General features: G+C 29.3%; 1 protein-coding gene across 2 annotated transcripts; it reads right to left on the bottom strand.

Annotated features, from left to right (window-relative positions):
- Positions 1–1239: 1239 nt before the first annotated feature.
- Positions 1240–15913, bottom strand: LOC107455165 (ADP-ribosylation factor 6). 2 transcript variants are annotated; one of them, XM_016072637.4, is made up of 5 exons: positions 15639–15913; positions 13138–13244; positions 10340–10443; positions 6482–6680; positions 1240–3177 (listed from the first exon to the last, which is right to left on the bottom strand). In XM_016072637.4, exons 2-5 carry the CDS (start codon positions 13217–13219, stop codon positions 3035–3037), a joined length of 528 nt encoding a protein of 175 aa, XP_015928123.1. In that variant the 5' UTR covers positions 13220–13244; positions 15639–15913; the 3' UTR covers positions 1240–3034. The 2 variants fall into 2 exon arrangements, with proteins under 2 accessions (XP_015928123.1, XP_042905384.1); XM_043049450.3 differs by lacking the exon at positions 15639–15913 and adding an exon at positions 15555–15634.
- Between the last annotated feature and the right edge of the window lie 91 nt (positions 15914–16004).

Here is a 16004-nt window from a genome sequence, read left to right as displayed (position 1 = left end):
CAGACCGGAGACAAACCTCTCTTAAATAATGACCCAATTACTTGAAATAGTTAAAGCTCGTAACCATAGCCACCACCACTATTCCAGACAAATGGCTAGGGGTGTACTTTACATCGACAAACTATACTTCTCCTACGACTCTCTACACTCTAATAGTAAAAGCATGATTGCAAAGTGGTGCATAGGTAGAGAGTTCTGCCCTACGCCACCCGTAGCCCATTTCGATCAACTATAGTTGTGTAAAATATCACCGTTCGATACAAACAGTGATAACGGTATAAAGTGAATCGGAAGCCTTTTTTTTTACCATACAAGAACAAGTTTTTTTCTGTTCAGTGAATCTATAGCTACAGAAAATGAGAAATATATGCATTTTTAGAATGCAGACAATTGATTTAGTTTCGTAAAATTTAAACTGTATATATATATATATACCAGAGCTTAAATCTCAAATTTTTTACATGCCCTGCTAGGCTTATAAAAAAAATTCCAATTTGTACAAAAAAATAAGCCTAAATATCTTTTTGAAAGCATATTAATAAATATAATGTATTACATTTATATAATGTATAACATTTAAAGAAACCTTTTAGCTGCCTTAACAGAAAGAAAAACAATTCAAAGATATATAAATAAAATTAAATGAACTTCAAACTTTATGCATAAAAATATCACCTGCTTTGATATTGTAGAATAGCTGTTAAGTTTAAGAGTTGGTAAAATTACATCGGACAACAATCTTGCTTTTTTATTCAATTTCTTATTATCTTTTTATGAACAGAACTTGGAGTCTACTTTTTTTAAATTAAAATAACCATGACGGAATGGATAAAAAAGAAGCAAATCTTTTTTTCATATATATATCTAGATAATTTCTTAACTGTAATCAAAATTGATGAAGTTGCTGATTAAATATTTAAGTGCTCCACCAGGTATGTAAGCATAAAACATAGCCCCCCCCCCTTGGTTCGCAATATAATTTTCGAGTCTTAATAAACACTATACAATATCAAATTAGTTTCTTTAATTTCAATTTTATACTTTTATTGACATAAAGTGATTTAAAGCAAAACACTGTTTGGGTTATACATTGATATCTTTTAACTGTTCAGAATTTGAGAACTAATTTTAACTTCTTTTTCATATAAAAAATTTAAAAAAAAAAAAATGAGAACGTAAGTTGCCTTGCATTTATATCATAGAGAATAGTTTTAAAACTTTTTGCAAAAATAAAGTCAGTTTCTTAAATAAAGACCATTATTTATTTGAAGATGAGAACACTTTAAGATACAATAAAGAAATAAAATAAATAAGAAATGAGGAATTTTAATAAAATCAATTCATTTTAAAACTTTCACAAACAAAACAATTTTGCAAATACATATGAGTACCATGAAATAAATAAAGCTTTGCTAAATATTTCCACGTTTTTTTCTAAAAAAAAGTATATATAATTCAATAAGAAAGTGTCAGAAAATAATTTTCTAACTTCATTCTCTATGCCAAACTTTTCTTTGGAATGATTATAAGGACAAAAGAAACCATATTTATATTTTTAACTTTACATTATTTCATGTTCCAGGCGATCATGAAAATACTTTCTGCACATATAAGTCTCTAACAGTCTAGCCGCTTGACCAATCAAAACAAAAATTTTATTCAGTGTTGTTTAAAAACTGAGATTAAGATGATTTAAAACAATTGTGCTCTCATTGTTATGGTAACAGAGTTCTAATTTCAAAGTTGCAACAATTCATTTTTTTCTCAGAAACAATAAGAAACTTAAAATGGAGTTCAAGGGGCATAGTCGTATTATAGGAAAGGGATAATTTGGTCTGATGGTTATATTTTATACCTTTAATTACCTTTTTATAATCATATACAGAGATTCTAATAAATAGAGATTCTATCTATTTGGATTAATGAAGCAATTAGCATCATTTCGGGGGTGTTTTGTCCCCCAACTCCTCATACAACTACACCACTGAGGATATCAGCAAGAATAGTAGCGATGCTAGACACAAAGGAAATGATCAAAATGCAATATACGATCTATTGTACTTTCGTTTTTTCTCATTGTTGGAAGAATATGTTCAGTAGATCTGAATGGCTGACAAGTTGAAAACATATAAAATACCCTTTTCTTCTTTTCTGCCTAGCACTGCCATTTTTCATACTAAAAATATACTTTTAAATTCACTTTGTTTTTTTATGTTAGGATCACATTTCAGCAAAAAAAAAGCAGGTGTTGCCAATAAAAATTGGTTCACTGTAACTGTGAGAGATTAACTGATTTAAATCATCATGATTTTGAGCGCATAACGCAGAATAAATGAAATTTGAATTTGATTGATGAAGCAGATGGGCCACTAAAAGTTCAAATACAGGGAGCATTTTTTTAAAGGCTGTATTAAATCAAATGTATTTAAATTCACAGCAAAATGGAAGTCAGACACATAAAATTTGATTACATGTAATGGAAAAACCGATAAGACCAAATAAGAAATGCCTTCCATATACAAATGGACTTATTTCCACCATTTATAAATAATGAATCTCATTTTTTTCCAGTCGTACATGACCTCTGAACACCGATACTCCACAAATTAAATGCACAAAATGGCAAAGGAGAAATGAAAAAAAAAATGAAACATATGAGTCATTGCACATGTACATAAAAACCCTCAAAAGAGCAGATAAACAATTACAACTTATCACAATATTTAATGAAAACAGTTCTTTATGTACAAAAAATTGGTGAAAAGCCTATACTGGAACAAATGTGTTGCGGAACGGCAGACGGATTCAGCTCGAGTGGACTGAAGTTCATTATTATTATTAAAAAAACTTGCTTCGGTTTAATTTCAATAAACTGTAAATTAATGAATTGGCCATGTTTCATCCATCCACCTCTTATTTATTAATCTTGATGAAACAGAGCCATAGAAATTGTAAGGAGTATAGAACTGGTACCAATTATTAATGAATAAATTCACATGGTGAATAAGGGTTTTTTAAATTAAGTTCACTGTCCTCAGGACTTGTGATTGGACGTTAGCCATGTCAGTCCTTCATATAGTCCTTCGCCAGTAGTAGCACAAGATGGTTGGACATACCAATTACGATCCCGAATACGGGTCAGGCCAAGCTTCTCTTGTATTTCATGTGGCTTCATGGCTGAAAAAAATAATAATAATAATAATTAAAGATACAATTTTCCAGCATTTAAAAACATATTTTGAATAAGTATGAACAATTAAAAATGAGACAAATTATAAGCTGCAGAGTTTTTCTTTTTTAGCTATAATACTTTAAATACCGGGTTGCCACTCAAATCGGGGGAAAAAAGATTTTCCATGTTTTCCTTGTATGTATTATACATAATATATTAAGAGAAAATACACATTCATTATGCTTTTGTGTAAGTTATATTAGGATAACACTAGTTTGGATTGCTAGAGAAACGTATAGAAATAATGTAGAGCTCAACATATAACTAATAATGCTCAATATATAGCAAATCAAATAATAACATATAACAAAAAATATAGGTTGGCATATTTAAAAGACAAAAATAAGAAATAAAATTCTCGGCATTTTCCCAGTTTGCAAGAAAAAATTCAAAATTCCCTGTATTTTCCATGCTGTTTTAGATTATTTTTAAATCCCCTGTATTTCTCAGGATTTCAGTGCTCTCCCTGCTAAGTGCAACCCTAGAAATTGACTGAAAATCATAAAGGAGACATAAAAAAAACAATGACAAATTCTTTAGGATGCATAATTTTCATTCAAAATCGCTTGAAATATATTTTTAAAACTTAAGAGCAGTATCTTTCACTACAAATAAATGATTTAAGTAAAACTAATAAAAATGACTAAAACTTATTGCAAATAATCCATTATTCAACCACGTCGTGTTTTCACAATCTGTTATCAAATATCGGATTTCACATTCATGCAATTTAAAAGCCACTAATATGATTTGTGTCCAAATGGCTTAAAAATTAAACATCAGAATTCGTATTCACTCTATTTAATATTGAAACATCAAGATTCATGTCCATGCGATTTTAAAATGGAACATCGTGATTTGTATTCACACGATTTAGAAATCAAGCATTGAGATTTATAAATCACGCATTGAGATTCATATTCACACAAATTAATAAAATCTCACATTGATATTTTTATTAAAACGTTGATAACATTCTGTGGAAAAATGCTTCCTACTAGGTCTAAAAATAACCACTAGGCAAATGGCAATTTAAAAAAAAGGAAAGAAAAGTGGTGTAGTATCAGAGGTTCGTGAGTATGGACTTATTGAATAAATACCAAGATTAAACTTAATAACATTTATTGAAAAATTAGGAAAACAAAACATAAACAAATGAGCTTAAGCCGGACAACCTTGCTCGTAGCCGGTTAGAATATTAATTACTCCTTTTAGGAAGGAGAAAACTACCAAAAGCAATGCGATGGCAGCGCCATCTCTGAATTAAAACAAATAATAGTCAAAATGATAAATTCTGGTATCACAAGTGGCAACTTAAACTAAATAAACGATCAATCACATTCTTTCTTTGCAGAAAGACTCTGGGAAGCAGAATTCTCATTCGAATGTCAAACGTCTCCATTCGAAATTTTGTTTCTTCTGAATTCATCAACATTTGATGGAAAGGTTTATGTAGACAAAGAGTTCCTTAATAATTCACATATTTCAAAGTTGTTATGATTACACTAAGTTATTTTGCTTTCCCAAATATTTTAAATAAAGTTCTTTAAAGTCAGTATGTTTAACTAAATTCAGTAATATACTTATATTATTTTTATTGTTGAATTACCTTCTTATAGTCATATTATTTTTAATATGAATACTTTTTAAGAAATATAATTTAATCCAACAAATAAAGCAAAAAAATTGCATAAAGTGGCTATTTAAAGTATTAGTCACCGACTCATTAGGTTTGACTAAAAAGCGGCTACTAAGTTATAAGAGTCTGTCGGACACTGCCCACTAACTGAAAATTTAAATTTTCAGGTCTACTACATGCACCTTTTCCTTGCTCATTAGCTATTTTTTCAATTATTTAAAATGTGTTTTTGCACATAACATTTTTGGATTTTTAATTTCAGCTTTCTTTAATCAAACTCCTCCCTTTGGTATAAATCAATACAGAATTCTAAAAAAATCCTTGATTTTTAAATTTTTTTTTGCCAAAATAAGGTGGCAATGAAAGGATTGAAACTAGTAACAAAAGTTAATCAATGTGTGCAGAAAGTGTTTTAATGGAGATTCTGTGTTTGCAGTAAGTTTTTCATTAGTCAAGTTATCTAAAGCATCAGATCAAAATTTTCTTCCCGGCTGTGGAACCAACCATAAATGATGGACCTTCATTAGAAGGAATCCCAAGAATAAATTTCATAAGCAACTGTGAACATATAAATTAATGAAAGACTCTTTTGACTTTGAAAATATGTAATGATTTCAATTTTATTGACACCCGGTGGCTGAATGGTAGTGCTTCGCGTCCGTGTGCCACGGTTCGATCCTCGGGTCGGGCAAGGTTGACTCAGCCTTTCATCCCTTCAGTGGGTTGATAAATGAGTTCCAAGCATGCTTGAGAATTAAACACTGGGGGATTCGCATTCAGCTGAACCCCTAACCGAAACATCTGCTCCTGTACCCCAGAGCTCAAGAAAACTGAGATGGGCACAGTAGGTCATGGCCCTCTATGGGCTGTTGAGCCACTGAATTTAGTTTTATATTTTATTACTTATTTTGAAAATATTTAGTAAGAAATCATGGATTAAAAAAAGTTAACTTGCTCAAAGTAGAAAAAAAAATCAAAATTCACCTAGATCAGTTTTTGCCTCAGCGAAGAAATAATTTTTTATGAGCATGAAATTGTGCTATTGTCAGTAAGATGGCAAAAAGATTGGACCAAAATGAACAATATATAATTCAATAAAATATTTATTTAAAAAAAAAATCATCTTTCATTTTCTTAAAAAAAAGAAGAAGAAAAAATTACTTTCCGAACAACCCAATAATAAGAGATTAAAAACTTATATATTCTCACAATAGATTTTACACACATTGCATAAAAATTAAATACTAAACAATTATCCCTAGCTTAACTATATAATAATTTGTTCCCTTTTTAATGGTTTTTAAAACAAATTTTATGCTGACAACAGTACAAAAAATAAAAAGTAAATCTTCCTGATATTTCAATACAGTCTAAAGCTGATGTATTATAAATTCACTAAAAGATCAAGATTAAACAATATTTCCAATCTACAATATTTCTCCTGAACAGTTATCAAATAATATGAAATTTAATAATGCACACATTATAGTTTTATACATTCTTTCCATAAGCATATGAACAATTAGTTCAACAAAATAATACAGCCCATTTATCAACTAGCAGTTTTAAATAATATCAAAAGCTTCATTATAATATAGAAAAAAACTTACCATCTGGCAGATCTTGTTTGTTCGCAAATACTAAAATAATAGCATCTCTCATTTCTCTATCATTAATTATTCTATGTAATTCTTGTTTGGCTTCATCTATCCTATCTCTGTCTGCACAGTCCACAACAAATATTAAGCCATGTGTACCAGTATAATAATGCCTCCAGAGTGGGCGGATTTTGTCTTGCCCCCCTACATCCTGCAAATTACAATACAAATACTTAAAATTAAAATAAAATGTACCATACTTTACTTTTAAGGTTAAATGTAGGGTTTAATGGTCCAACAACTAGAAGTATATTAATGCAGTAGTTCCTAATTTTTTTTCAGCTGTGGAACACTAAATCAGAGGTTCCCAATGTTTTTGACAATGAAGCCCTAAATAATTAAGCGCCTAAGGAGGAACCCCGACTTTATAATTGTATATGTATTAACCATTAAAAGACTAATTTATTAGGACCTTTTTATATTTGATAAGATGGATGAATTTTTTTCATTGTCTTATCATTAATAATCTTAAATTAGGTGAAGTCAGTCTTGGAGATATTTTGATTTGAAAAGCGAAATATGAAATACTATTGCAACTTTTTATAAATGCAATAAATTTTTTTATAAGTCTTTTTTCATAATTGTTGTTAGAAAAATTATTATTTTTTTTTGTAAAAATTTTCATTTCTCACCCTCTGACACATAACTCTCAATAAAATTTCACAAAGGCAATTGAAATGATAAGTAAATAATGGATTATTGATTGGATCTAAAAATAATTACAGATTTTAAAAATTTTCATAAAAAGAACCTTAACTCTTGGAACCTCTTTTATTCTCATTTCTTAACTCTTTCACTTAAATAAATAATGGATTATTAAGGCTCCATGGAAGACCATTTGAGGAACCGCTGGAGTAATGATATTACAGCTGAAGCAGAAAAATTTTAAAACAATCTAAGTTTGGTTCAGAACTAAGAATCATTTATGGCAATGAAAATTTTAAATGCTGTTAAGAATTTTTCTTACACTTAGTAGGCATTTATACATTATATATTAAAATAAAATAATAAAAATACTTTTATCTTTTTAAAAATTTAATTTGCAAAACAAAATTATTGTTCATTAAAAATAGTTATAGATAACTCATGAGAGTTGTATAATTTTGATGCCTATTAAACATTGCTAATTTATTAATACTTTTAAATCAATAAAGAGAGCAGGTACTTTCTTTAAGCTTTACTATATAACTTCACTTCATACTATATATACATATCAGGGGTCTGTCTAAGTTTTTTTGAGAGGTACCTATTTTGTGAAAATTAAAAGTTACACTAAACAGGGTGCGTAGCCAAATCTCTGAATCAAAAATAAGCACTTTTTAAAAACTTTTCAAGCACTTTACAAAAGTTTTCAAGTACTCAAAAATTCATATTCAATCAATGATATTATTGAAAAACAAAAACTTTTTATAAACAGTTCTAACGTTAAAAAAGAAAAATCGTAATCGAAACAATCAGTACTTTCCCACATCACCGAGTGAATTCAACTTGACCCTGAACTCAGAACAAAAGTACCCTTCCCTCTACGTCAAAAAAAGTGTTAGAAGTAAAATAAAATAAACAAGTACAAAATTAAAATAAATTAAAAAGAAAAACATTTCATAAGGATCTGATATTCTCTACCCGAATTGAAGCACTCGGGTTTCGGTTCGGTGTGCGCGCATGCGCAAGTCATAACGTGGGTACGACATGAAGTCCGCATGAATGATTATGTAGCAACACACCCCATTTTTTCGTGAAATGCATGGGATCCACCAGATATCACTGAAGGGAAAGAAAAATTATTCGGAAAAATAGCACTTTTTAAAAACGCCAGCTAAAAAAAGCACCTTTAAAAGCTTTTAAAAACGAAATCCCCCCAAAAGCACCTTTAAGTACTTTTTACAAACGCTACGCACCCTGATTAAAATATCAACACCAAAATATGTTAAAATAAGAAATTGGTTTCAAAAATTGTCGCTACAAATAAAAATCATTTATGATTGGAAATTTTCTACATTTTCCCCCCCATATATTAAAAAGTAAATTTGATATTGTGAAATTTTGAGCTTAAAATTGTATCCAAATTTAAAATTCCATTGTCCATAGTTTTAAATTTTAACTTACTGCATATAACAGTACTAGAACTAAAAGTTATTTTCATTATGAGAACATTTTCAACTAGGTCATACAGAAAAAAGTTTTACAGGGAAAAAAAATTTCATAAAAAAATAAAGGCCTGTTAGATTAAATTTATAATAATGTTTTGAATGATGTTCGAATTTTGAATTCCTATATAGTTTATAGAGAGAGAACCTCGTTGTTTCAATTAAAAAAAACTCTGGCATTTATAGTTTTTTTTATAGGGACACAAAAACAAAATTTTAAGAGGCAGAGAATCTTTGAACTTGCTTTTTTTAAAGTATTTTGTGAAACTATAATTTTTTCTAAAGTTGAATTTGTGATGGTAAAGTTAAATGGTAGTAAATTTGCCCTGCACAGACCCCTGCATATATATAAACAATAATAATGTATAACTTACAAACATTAAAACAAATATCATAAAGAGAAGTTGGAACAGATAGTACACAATAGAAAAAAAAAATTACTGACATCATCTGTTAGACTTACTGCAGTGAAAATTGTGTGCACAGTTCTAAGTTCAAGGCAGTTTGCAAATGACCAGATTTTCCAATTAGCTTATGAAATATACAAGAGTTTGCAAAAGTTCACATATTTTAGGAGCCAAGCTCAATTTTAATGAGTTAGCCTCACATGAAATGTAAAGATCAGTAACAGCCATTTGCTTTCAGGAAATAACTAACTACATAAAGAAAGAACTTTTTAGTTTAATTTTACTTAAAAAATAAATAAAGAGGTCAGAAATAGGGTACAGTGACCACTAGTAATAAAATCACTGGCTTTGAAAATTGCCACTTTTTAAAATCAAATCTGAGAGAACATGTTAAATAAAATTATCATCTGATACCAAAACATGTTAAAACTATCTTTTTTAAAAATATAATTATCATCCCTTTATACAATCAAACTTTCAGAAAGCATATGCTTAAAAAAAAGAGAAAGGTCAAATCTTTTTTTTGAATGATTATTTAGAATTTTCCCTCTTTTAAAGTTTTTAAAGACGTGTAGATCCACAAACAAAAAGAGAAATTCTACATGTATGGATTACACTTCTTGGTGAAAATTAAGAGATAATGAGGCAGTTATTTTATCAAATAAAGTTCGGGATCATACTGTATTATGATTCCAACTATGAATATAGATCAAAATTAAATTTTTACATTCATTTTAAATTCGTTAACTAACAAAATGCTTAAATAGTAAGACTTTAGTTTCATGAATAAATGTGAAATGTATTCTAATTGATCTTTGGTACTCAATTAAATGTTGAAAATAACAAATTTTTTTACAAACTCAGAAATGATTTTAAATTTAAACTTGAGTAGCTGTTTAATCAAAGTGTCAAATGTAAATCAATTTTTTAGGATAAAAATGTTTTAATTTTCAACAGATTCTAATGAGTTGATTGTTTATTTTTTTAAACTCATATCAAAATTTAAGTACCGAAAACATTAAATTCATCAAGAAAAAAAAATGTATTAATGTCTGTAACATATTAATAAATATAAATATCTAGAAACTGGAAAACACTAGCAGGAAAAAGGCTAGCCTGGAAAAAATTTCTTGAGAAGGGCAAGGCCCACCCTGGGCTGTTGAGCCATTGATGATGATGATAAATATCTAAAATAAGTTTATTTCAACATTTCATATTATTTAATCTAAGAAAATGCAAATAAAATTAAAACTTACCCAAACGTTAAACTTCACATTTTTGTAAGTGACTGTTTCTACGTTAAAGCCGACTGTTGGGATAGTAGTAACTGATTGTCCTAGCTTTAATTTGTACAGAATAGCTAGTATGAATTAAGAAAAACTATTGATCAAACAACCTTGATGTTTAATGTGTAATCAATTCAACGATTACTTAATTATTCCAATATTAACACTCCGTCGGGCGCGTCTCGAAACTTACGGCATCGGGCGCGATGTTTCTGTCAGATACATCTCTGTTTTGTGTGTTTTCTGTTAATATGTATTACCTTAAATCTCCTATTTTTACTCTTTTTAGGTCCAGGCTTTTACACCCGGACCTTTTATTAGTTTTTTATGTATATTTTTAATTTTTATTTAATTTTTATATATTTTTTAATATTTTCAATAATAATTTTTATTTACTAATCACAAACGCTATTACAAAAGTTAAATGCTGTAAAAAACATTTAATTAAACATGTTAAACTGTTGAAAAAGTATAAAAAGGACAGTTATGCACAAATAATACATAATATAAAAGTGACAAATCAATTATTATAATTGAATCCGATTCTAAATTTAAGTCAAATTTTTTCTTCCTATCTGTTTTGCCCATTTAAGTATTATTGTCCTTTCCTACATAAAAATCATCATTATTAACATCATCATCGAGTTCTGAGTCATTATAAACACTTTTACTGAAATGACAATCAACTTCACGTGTTTCTAAAATATCTTCTTCGTCAGCATCACTTTCATCAAATTCTTCAGCATTTAATTCCTTATTTCCATCACTAAATAGAATACTATGAACTAGCTCTAGGTTTTTCTGATTTTTCAAATCTAAAAAGCGTTTAGCACTCATCGTAGGAAAAAGATAAATCAAAAACGCTCAGGGAATCTCGATACTTCCATGTAGCTTCACGAGACAAACGTTATCGGGCGCGTGTATCTAACAGATACAAAATTTCAAGCAAGCTTAGAAACAGGAAATACTCCTACACCGAACTGGTCACTACTGCATTCCAAAGTAGCAGGGGGCCAGATGGACAGATACTGATAAGGTCAAGGTCGTAAGAAAATGTTTTAGGGGACAAAAGCAGAGATATTGACACGCCTGTATCTGTCAGATCAACGCGCCCGATGGAGTGATAAATAAACAAAACAAAATATAGGATGTGCTAAAACTCACATAGAATGGGAATTTTGCACTATTTGTGCGTTAAGATGTTGCAAACACAAAGAAAACGGGACAAGCAATAGTTGGAGGTTATTAAAAATTTTATGCTATACCTGCAACCCTCATTTTTTAAACTGTGTAAGATTGAGTTTATAGCAGAAGAAATATTTACAATGCTAAAGATTTTATGTGTTTTCAATTTTTATTTTTCATTCAAAAAATCAACAACACTTTTAACTGGACTAGGTATCAGCAGTATTTTAACACATTCAGCTCAAATAAATTTGAAATAAAAGAAAAACTTCATCTTTCTTTTTTCATTATCAGATGTAAATCTCATATTTTTCACTAATTAATGACAGATCAGGCTTAAGCACAGTGAAAATCCCAGATGTCTGAGCCAATAACCAATTCTTATTGATGTACGTGTATTCGTTATCTAAGCCATAAGAACCAATCTTCATTCACAGATGTGTAATTCTATGAAAGTGCAAAACTTGTCTGAACATTTTCAAAAATGTAGAAGATTTGAGTGCAGAGAGTCTATGTAAATGGAGAGATCTTCTACAAAATGCAGAAGAGTTGGCAGGCATGTAACACTATGCAGGCAAAAGAAGAAGAGAAATGCTTTAATTGTTGAATTATCCCAAGTATACTCACATTGTATATACTAATTCACGTATGCAATACACATGTAATTCAAAGAAAGTGCAAAATTTAAATGAACACTTTCAAAATATAGAAGATTTAAGACTCACTGCAGAAAGTGGGATGTAAATGGGGAGAGTTTCTGCAAAGTTTACCGGCATGTAATAGTCTATTAAAATAAATAATAATAAATAAACACTTTAATTGTCAAATTATTCCATGGTGATGTAAATATCCAGTTTTGGGGATTAGAATTGGTTACTCAATAATTGATTTACGCAATATGATGCCCCTGTTTTTGTTTTTCAGAAGTCTTATGTTTATGACAACAAGCCCAAAGCTATCTATTTCTTAAAGGAGAGCCGGGATGGCTCAGGGGATAGAGCGTTTGCCTTCCAATGAGAACCCGGTTCAAATCCCAGTTGATACTAATTCCGCATCTGGCTTGCACCGACCACATTGCTAGAAGGATCCTTGCCGTCAGGCTAACTGTGGGAAGTTCTCGTTGTCTCCCACTCCATGTAACGCAAATGAGGGTTAGTTCCATTAAAAAGTTCTCCACAAAGGCAAATTTCTCCCAACACTTGATTCAGGACTTCCCTAGTCTTTTGGATTGGGTTCAAAATTACAAGGCTACATAGTTGATCATTAGTAGTCGTAAACCCAAAAACTGGATCGGCTGTCCAGCGATGGTTATAAAATTATAAAAAATATTTCTTAAAGGGAGAAATTGAGCGCTCTTAACAACGAATCTTACAGGATGCTGAATGCTCCTAAAATAAAATTTAAATAGAAAAGACCTAATTACTTAATCTTATTTTTTCTTTTTTTAAAAAAAATCAAGACAAAAAATATGAATAAATATAACATTCTCTAAGTGGGAAACTAAACTACAGAGAAAAGTTCACATATTACAAAGTAATCAGTTTGAAAAACAAATGAAAATATTCAATTGTACAAAAGGATACTTGTTTTTCCAGCTGCATCTAAACCTAACATCAATATCCTCATCTCCTTGTTACCGAATATTTTAGATAATATTTTCCCCATCTCATTAGGCTTGTACTTTCTTCACCTAGAAAATTATTTTATATTTTGTTAACAATTTCAAAAATGAAACAAAGTGTCATTTAAACTTTTTAAGAGTCACTCTGATTTAACAAATGTATTTTTCATATAAAATCAGGCTACATGTGGTGAGGACTCTTTATGGCTTCACATACTTTCACTTAACAGTTATATGAGAAGGAAGCACATTAGTATCTATCTTGATATTCAAATTGACTTTAAGATAAGAAACTATATGGAACTGCATTAAACATAATTCTTAAAAAAAGCATGAAAATTTCAGAAAATATTTTTAACAATATGGAAAATATTATGAAAGGTAGTACATTCCCATACAACTGAGAAGAGGAGTCCAACCTAAGTCTTTTCTTTAGGTGGCATATTTGAGCATCGCAATAAGGAATCCTAGCCTAGCAGTCAAGTGTTTCTACATAATGGATCACACAGAATAAAAAAATATACATATATATATACTGTAAGAGACAATTCAAAGGTCATATATTTCAAGAAGTTCAGAGGAAGATTAATGTATCAGTATTTGCAACAAATAGGCAACCTAGTTTTGCTGACAACTAGTCAGTGGCGCATAAGAAAATTTACTAGATTTTTGAGATTTAAGTTAATGAACATTTACTTCTAAAGAACTTATTCAGGCAGAGGCAAGGTAGATTGGACATAGAGGCATGTTGAACCAGACTAAATTTTTTTAATGTTAAGTATTATACCTATAATTTTTTTTCCATTACCTTATTGCACCCCGAATATTATTTTTATACAGCAAGTTGAACTTTAACCCACAGTAAGCTTATAAACTTGAATACCTTATCTTCTAAAATTTGTTTCTTTGAGAATATATCAATATAATGAAATTATTTTACATAATAAAATCTTTAATTTAATAATTATTTCACGGTCTTTTGTGAAACCCAGAAAATGGGATACATAGGCCAACTAAAAATCAGAGTAGGTTGGACTATCAAAATAATTCAAAAAATCTTTATTTAAAGTAATATTTTATTTATTTTTTAGAGTTTTATTAAGGACATATAATTATATGTCCTTAATAAAATTATCTATATTTTTTTAAAAACTCGCTTTTCACAAGTCTACAATGAAGAATAACAAACGTTCAAGAAATAAAAACTACAAAATATTTTATTACCAGAAACTATAAAAAAGAATAAAATCATAGAAGGGGACAAATTCGAAAGATATAACTCGCAACTCACAGTTATCCGTAGGCAAACCTCTACATGCTTTTCTATAAAAGTTTAAAATCCTTTTGGCACCTTGGCAACTGTAATTGGCATAACAGTTTTCAAAGTATGAAAATAATCCCAATTTTCGACATGTGTGTTGAAGAAGGACAAGAAATTTCTGCATTTTTGATCTCAGAAATGAAATCTGAATTTTAATAGTTCTAAATTATTTATTTGTGAAAAAATGAGGACTAGAAATTATTGGATTCTTTACTAACTGCTGATATGAAAGTTAGTAAACTCTAGTTAAAATTACATTGTAGTAAATTAAAAAGTACTGATTTCTTCTAACTATAAAATGCAAAAATTTATTTTTTTGATTTTTAATATTTGAATTATAATATACTTAGTCAGTCATAATTTATAAGCAAATTATGCACTATTGTAATCATTATTTACAACAACATCATTAACATATGCTAAAAAATAAAGTTTTAAAGAGTTAAGATGTTATGAACTACCACTTATTAATGCACTGTGTATAATGCATTATTGCTGTGCTATTTAATATAATGGGATTCGACTGCATTTTAGGAAAATTTCATAGTGTGAGCATGTTATAAAGGAATTTTAACAATAAACAAAATGATTGTCATTAATAAGAAAAATTAGTAATCGCGAGTTTGCAGACGTTACTAACAACATACTGTCAATAGCATAGGTCATTTTTTAAATTTTTAGAAGCATTGAAATTGAAAATGGACATCCTTTACAACGAATAATATATTCAAACGACTTGATTGTAACTAGCCGCTAATAAATAGGCCAGTAATAAAAAATGTAGCCCTCACTACAATGCAAGCCGAATTGGTATGTAACCTTTAATAAATCAACATAATAAAACAAAAATAGGAGACATAAAAACTCAAGTTATAGATTTAGTCAAAGGGAATAAACAGTCTATAAAGAATAACTAGTGACATTTAAGCAAAACGCTACGATTTAATAATAGTTACAAAAGGAAAAAAATTAATCAATAATTTTTAAATAATATATATGCCATAGGCTTAGTGCGGCAGTTATCGAACAATAATACTGTCGATGTAATAGGAACATACAATTTGTAACGAATCGAAATAGCTGCAAAGAGATGATTTTATTTTTTTCCCATATAAGATGATGCTGCATTCCACGATACTTACTAATGGTTAAATATCAAAACCGGTGATATCAAGGCGTTGGTCAAAGGAAATTGGAAAAAGTTATAATACGATAAAAGAATAATAATCCAATGAACATGCGGTAAAATTATTTACAATTGTTGTGCACAACATTGTCGAAAAACTATGTAAGTTTTTTCATAACTTGATTTGATAAACACATTCCAACGTTGCTCTCATTGACCTCAAAAAAGTCGAATGAAAATTAAACGGAAGTAACTATACCAACAACTCGATCGAATTTCCGGCTGCACGGTATTGCCATTCTATCAACTTATAAAAATGCTAATTAAACATCTGTCTTATTTCTCTCATTTCAAGGTTAGAAAAACAAACTGGTGACTTTAA

The sequence above is a fragment of the Parasteatoda tepidariorum genome, chromosome 9 (genome assembly GCF_982258835.1).
Source record: "Parasteatoda tepidariorum strain Cologne lab strain chromosome 9, Ptep-v5.0, whole genome shotgun sequence".
NCBI lineage: Eukaryota > Metazoa > Arthropoda > Arachnida > Araneae > Theridiidae > Parasteatoda > Parasteatoda tepidariorum.
Note: the sequence above shows the minus strand (reverse complement) of the source record. Positions and strands in the feature narration are given on the sequence as shown.

What these genes read in the sequence shown, in the direction of transcription:
- LOC107455165 (XM_016072637.4), bottom strand. Translation starts at nt 13,219, where the DNA reads ATGGGGAAAATATTATCTAAAATATTCGGTAACAAGGAGATGAGGATA. An exon ending in ATGTGAAGTTTAACGTTTGG is followed by an intron (nt 6,681 to 10,339) that starts GTAAGTTTTAAT and finishes TGTAATTTGCAG; the next exon opens with GATGTAGGGGGGCAAGACAA. An exon ending in CAAACAAGATCTGCCAGATG is followed by an intron (nt 3,178 to 6,481) that starts GTAAGTTTTTTT and finishes TATTTTTTTCAG; the next exon opens with CCATGAAGCCACATGAAATA.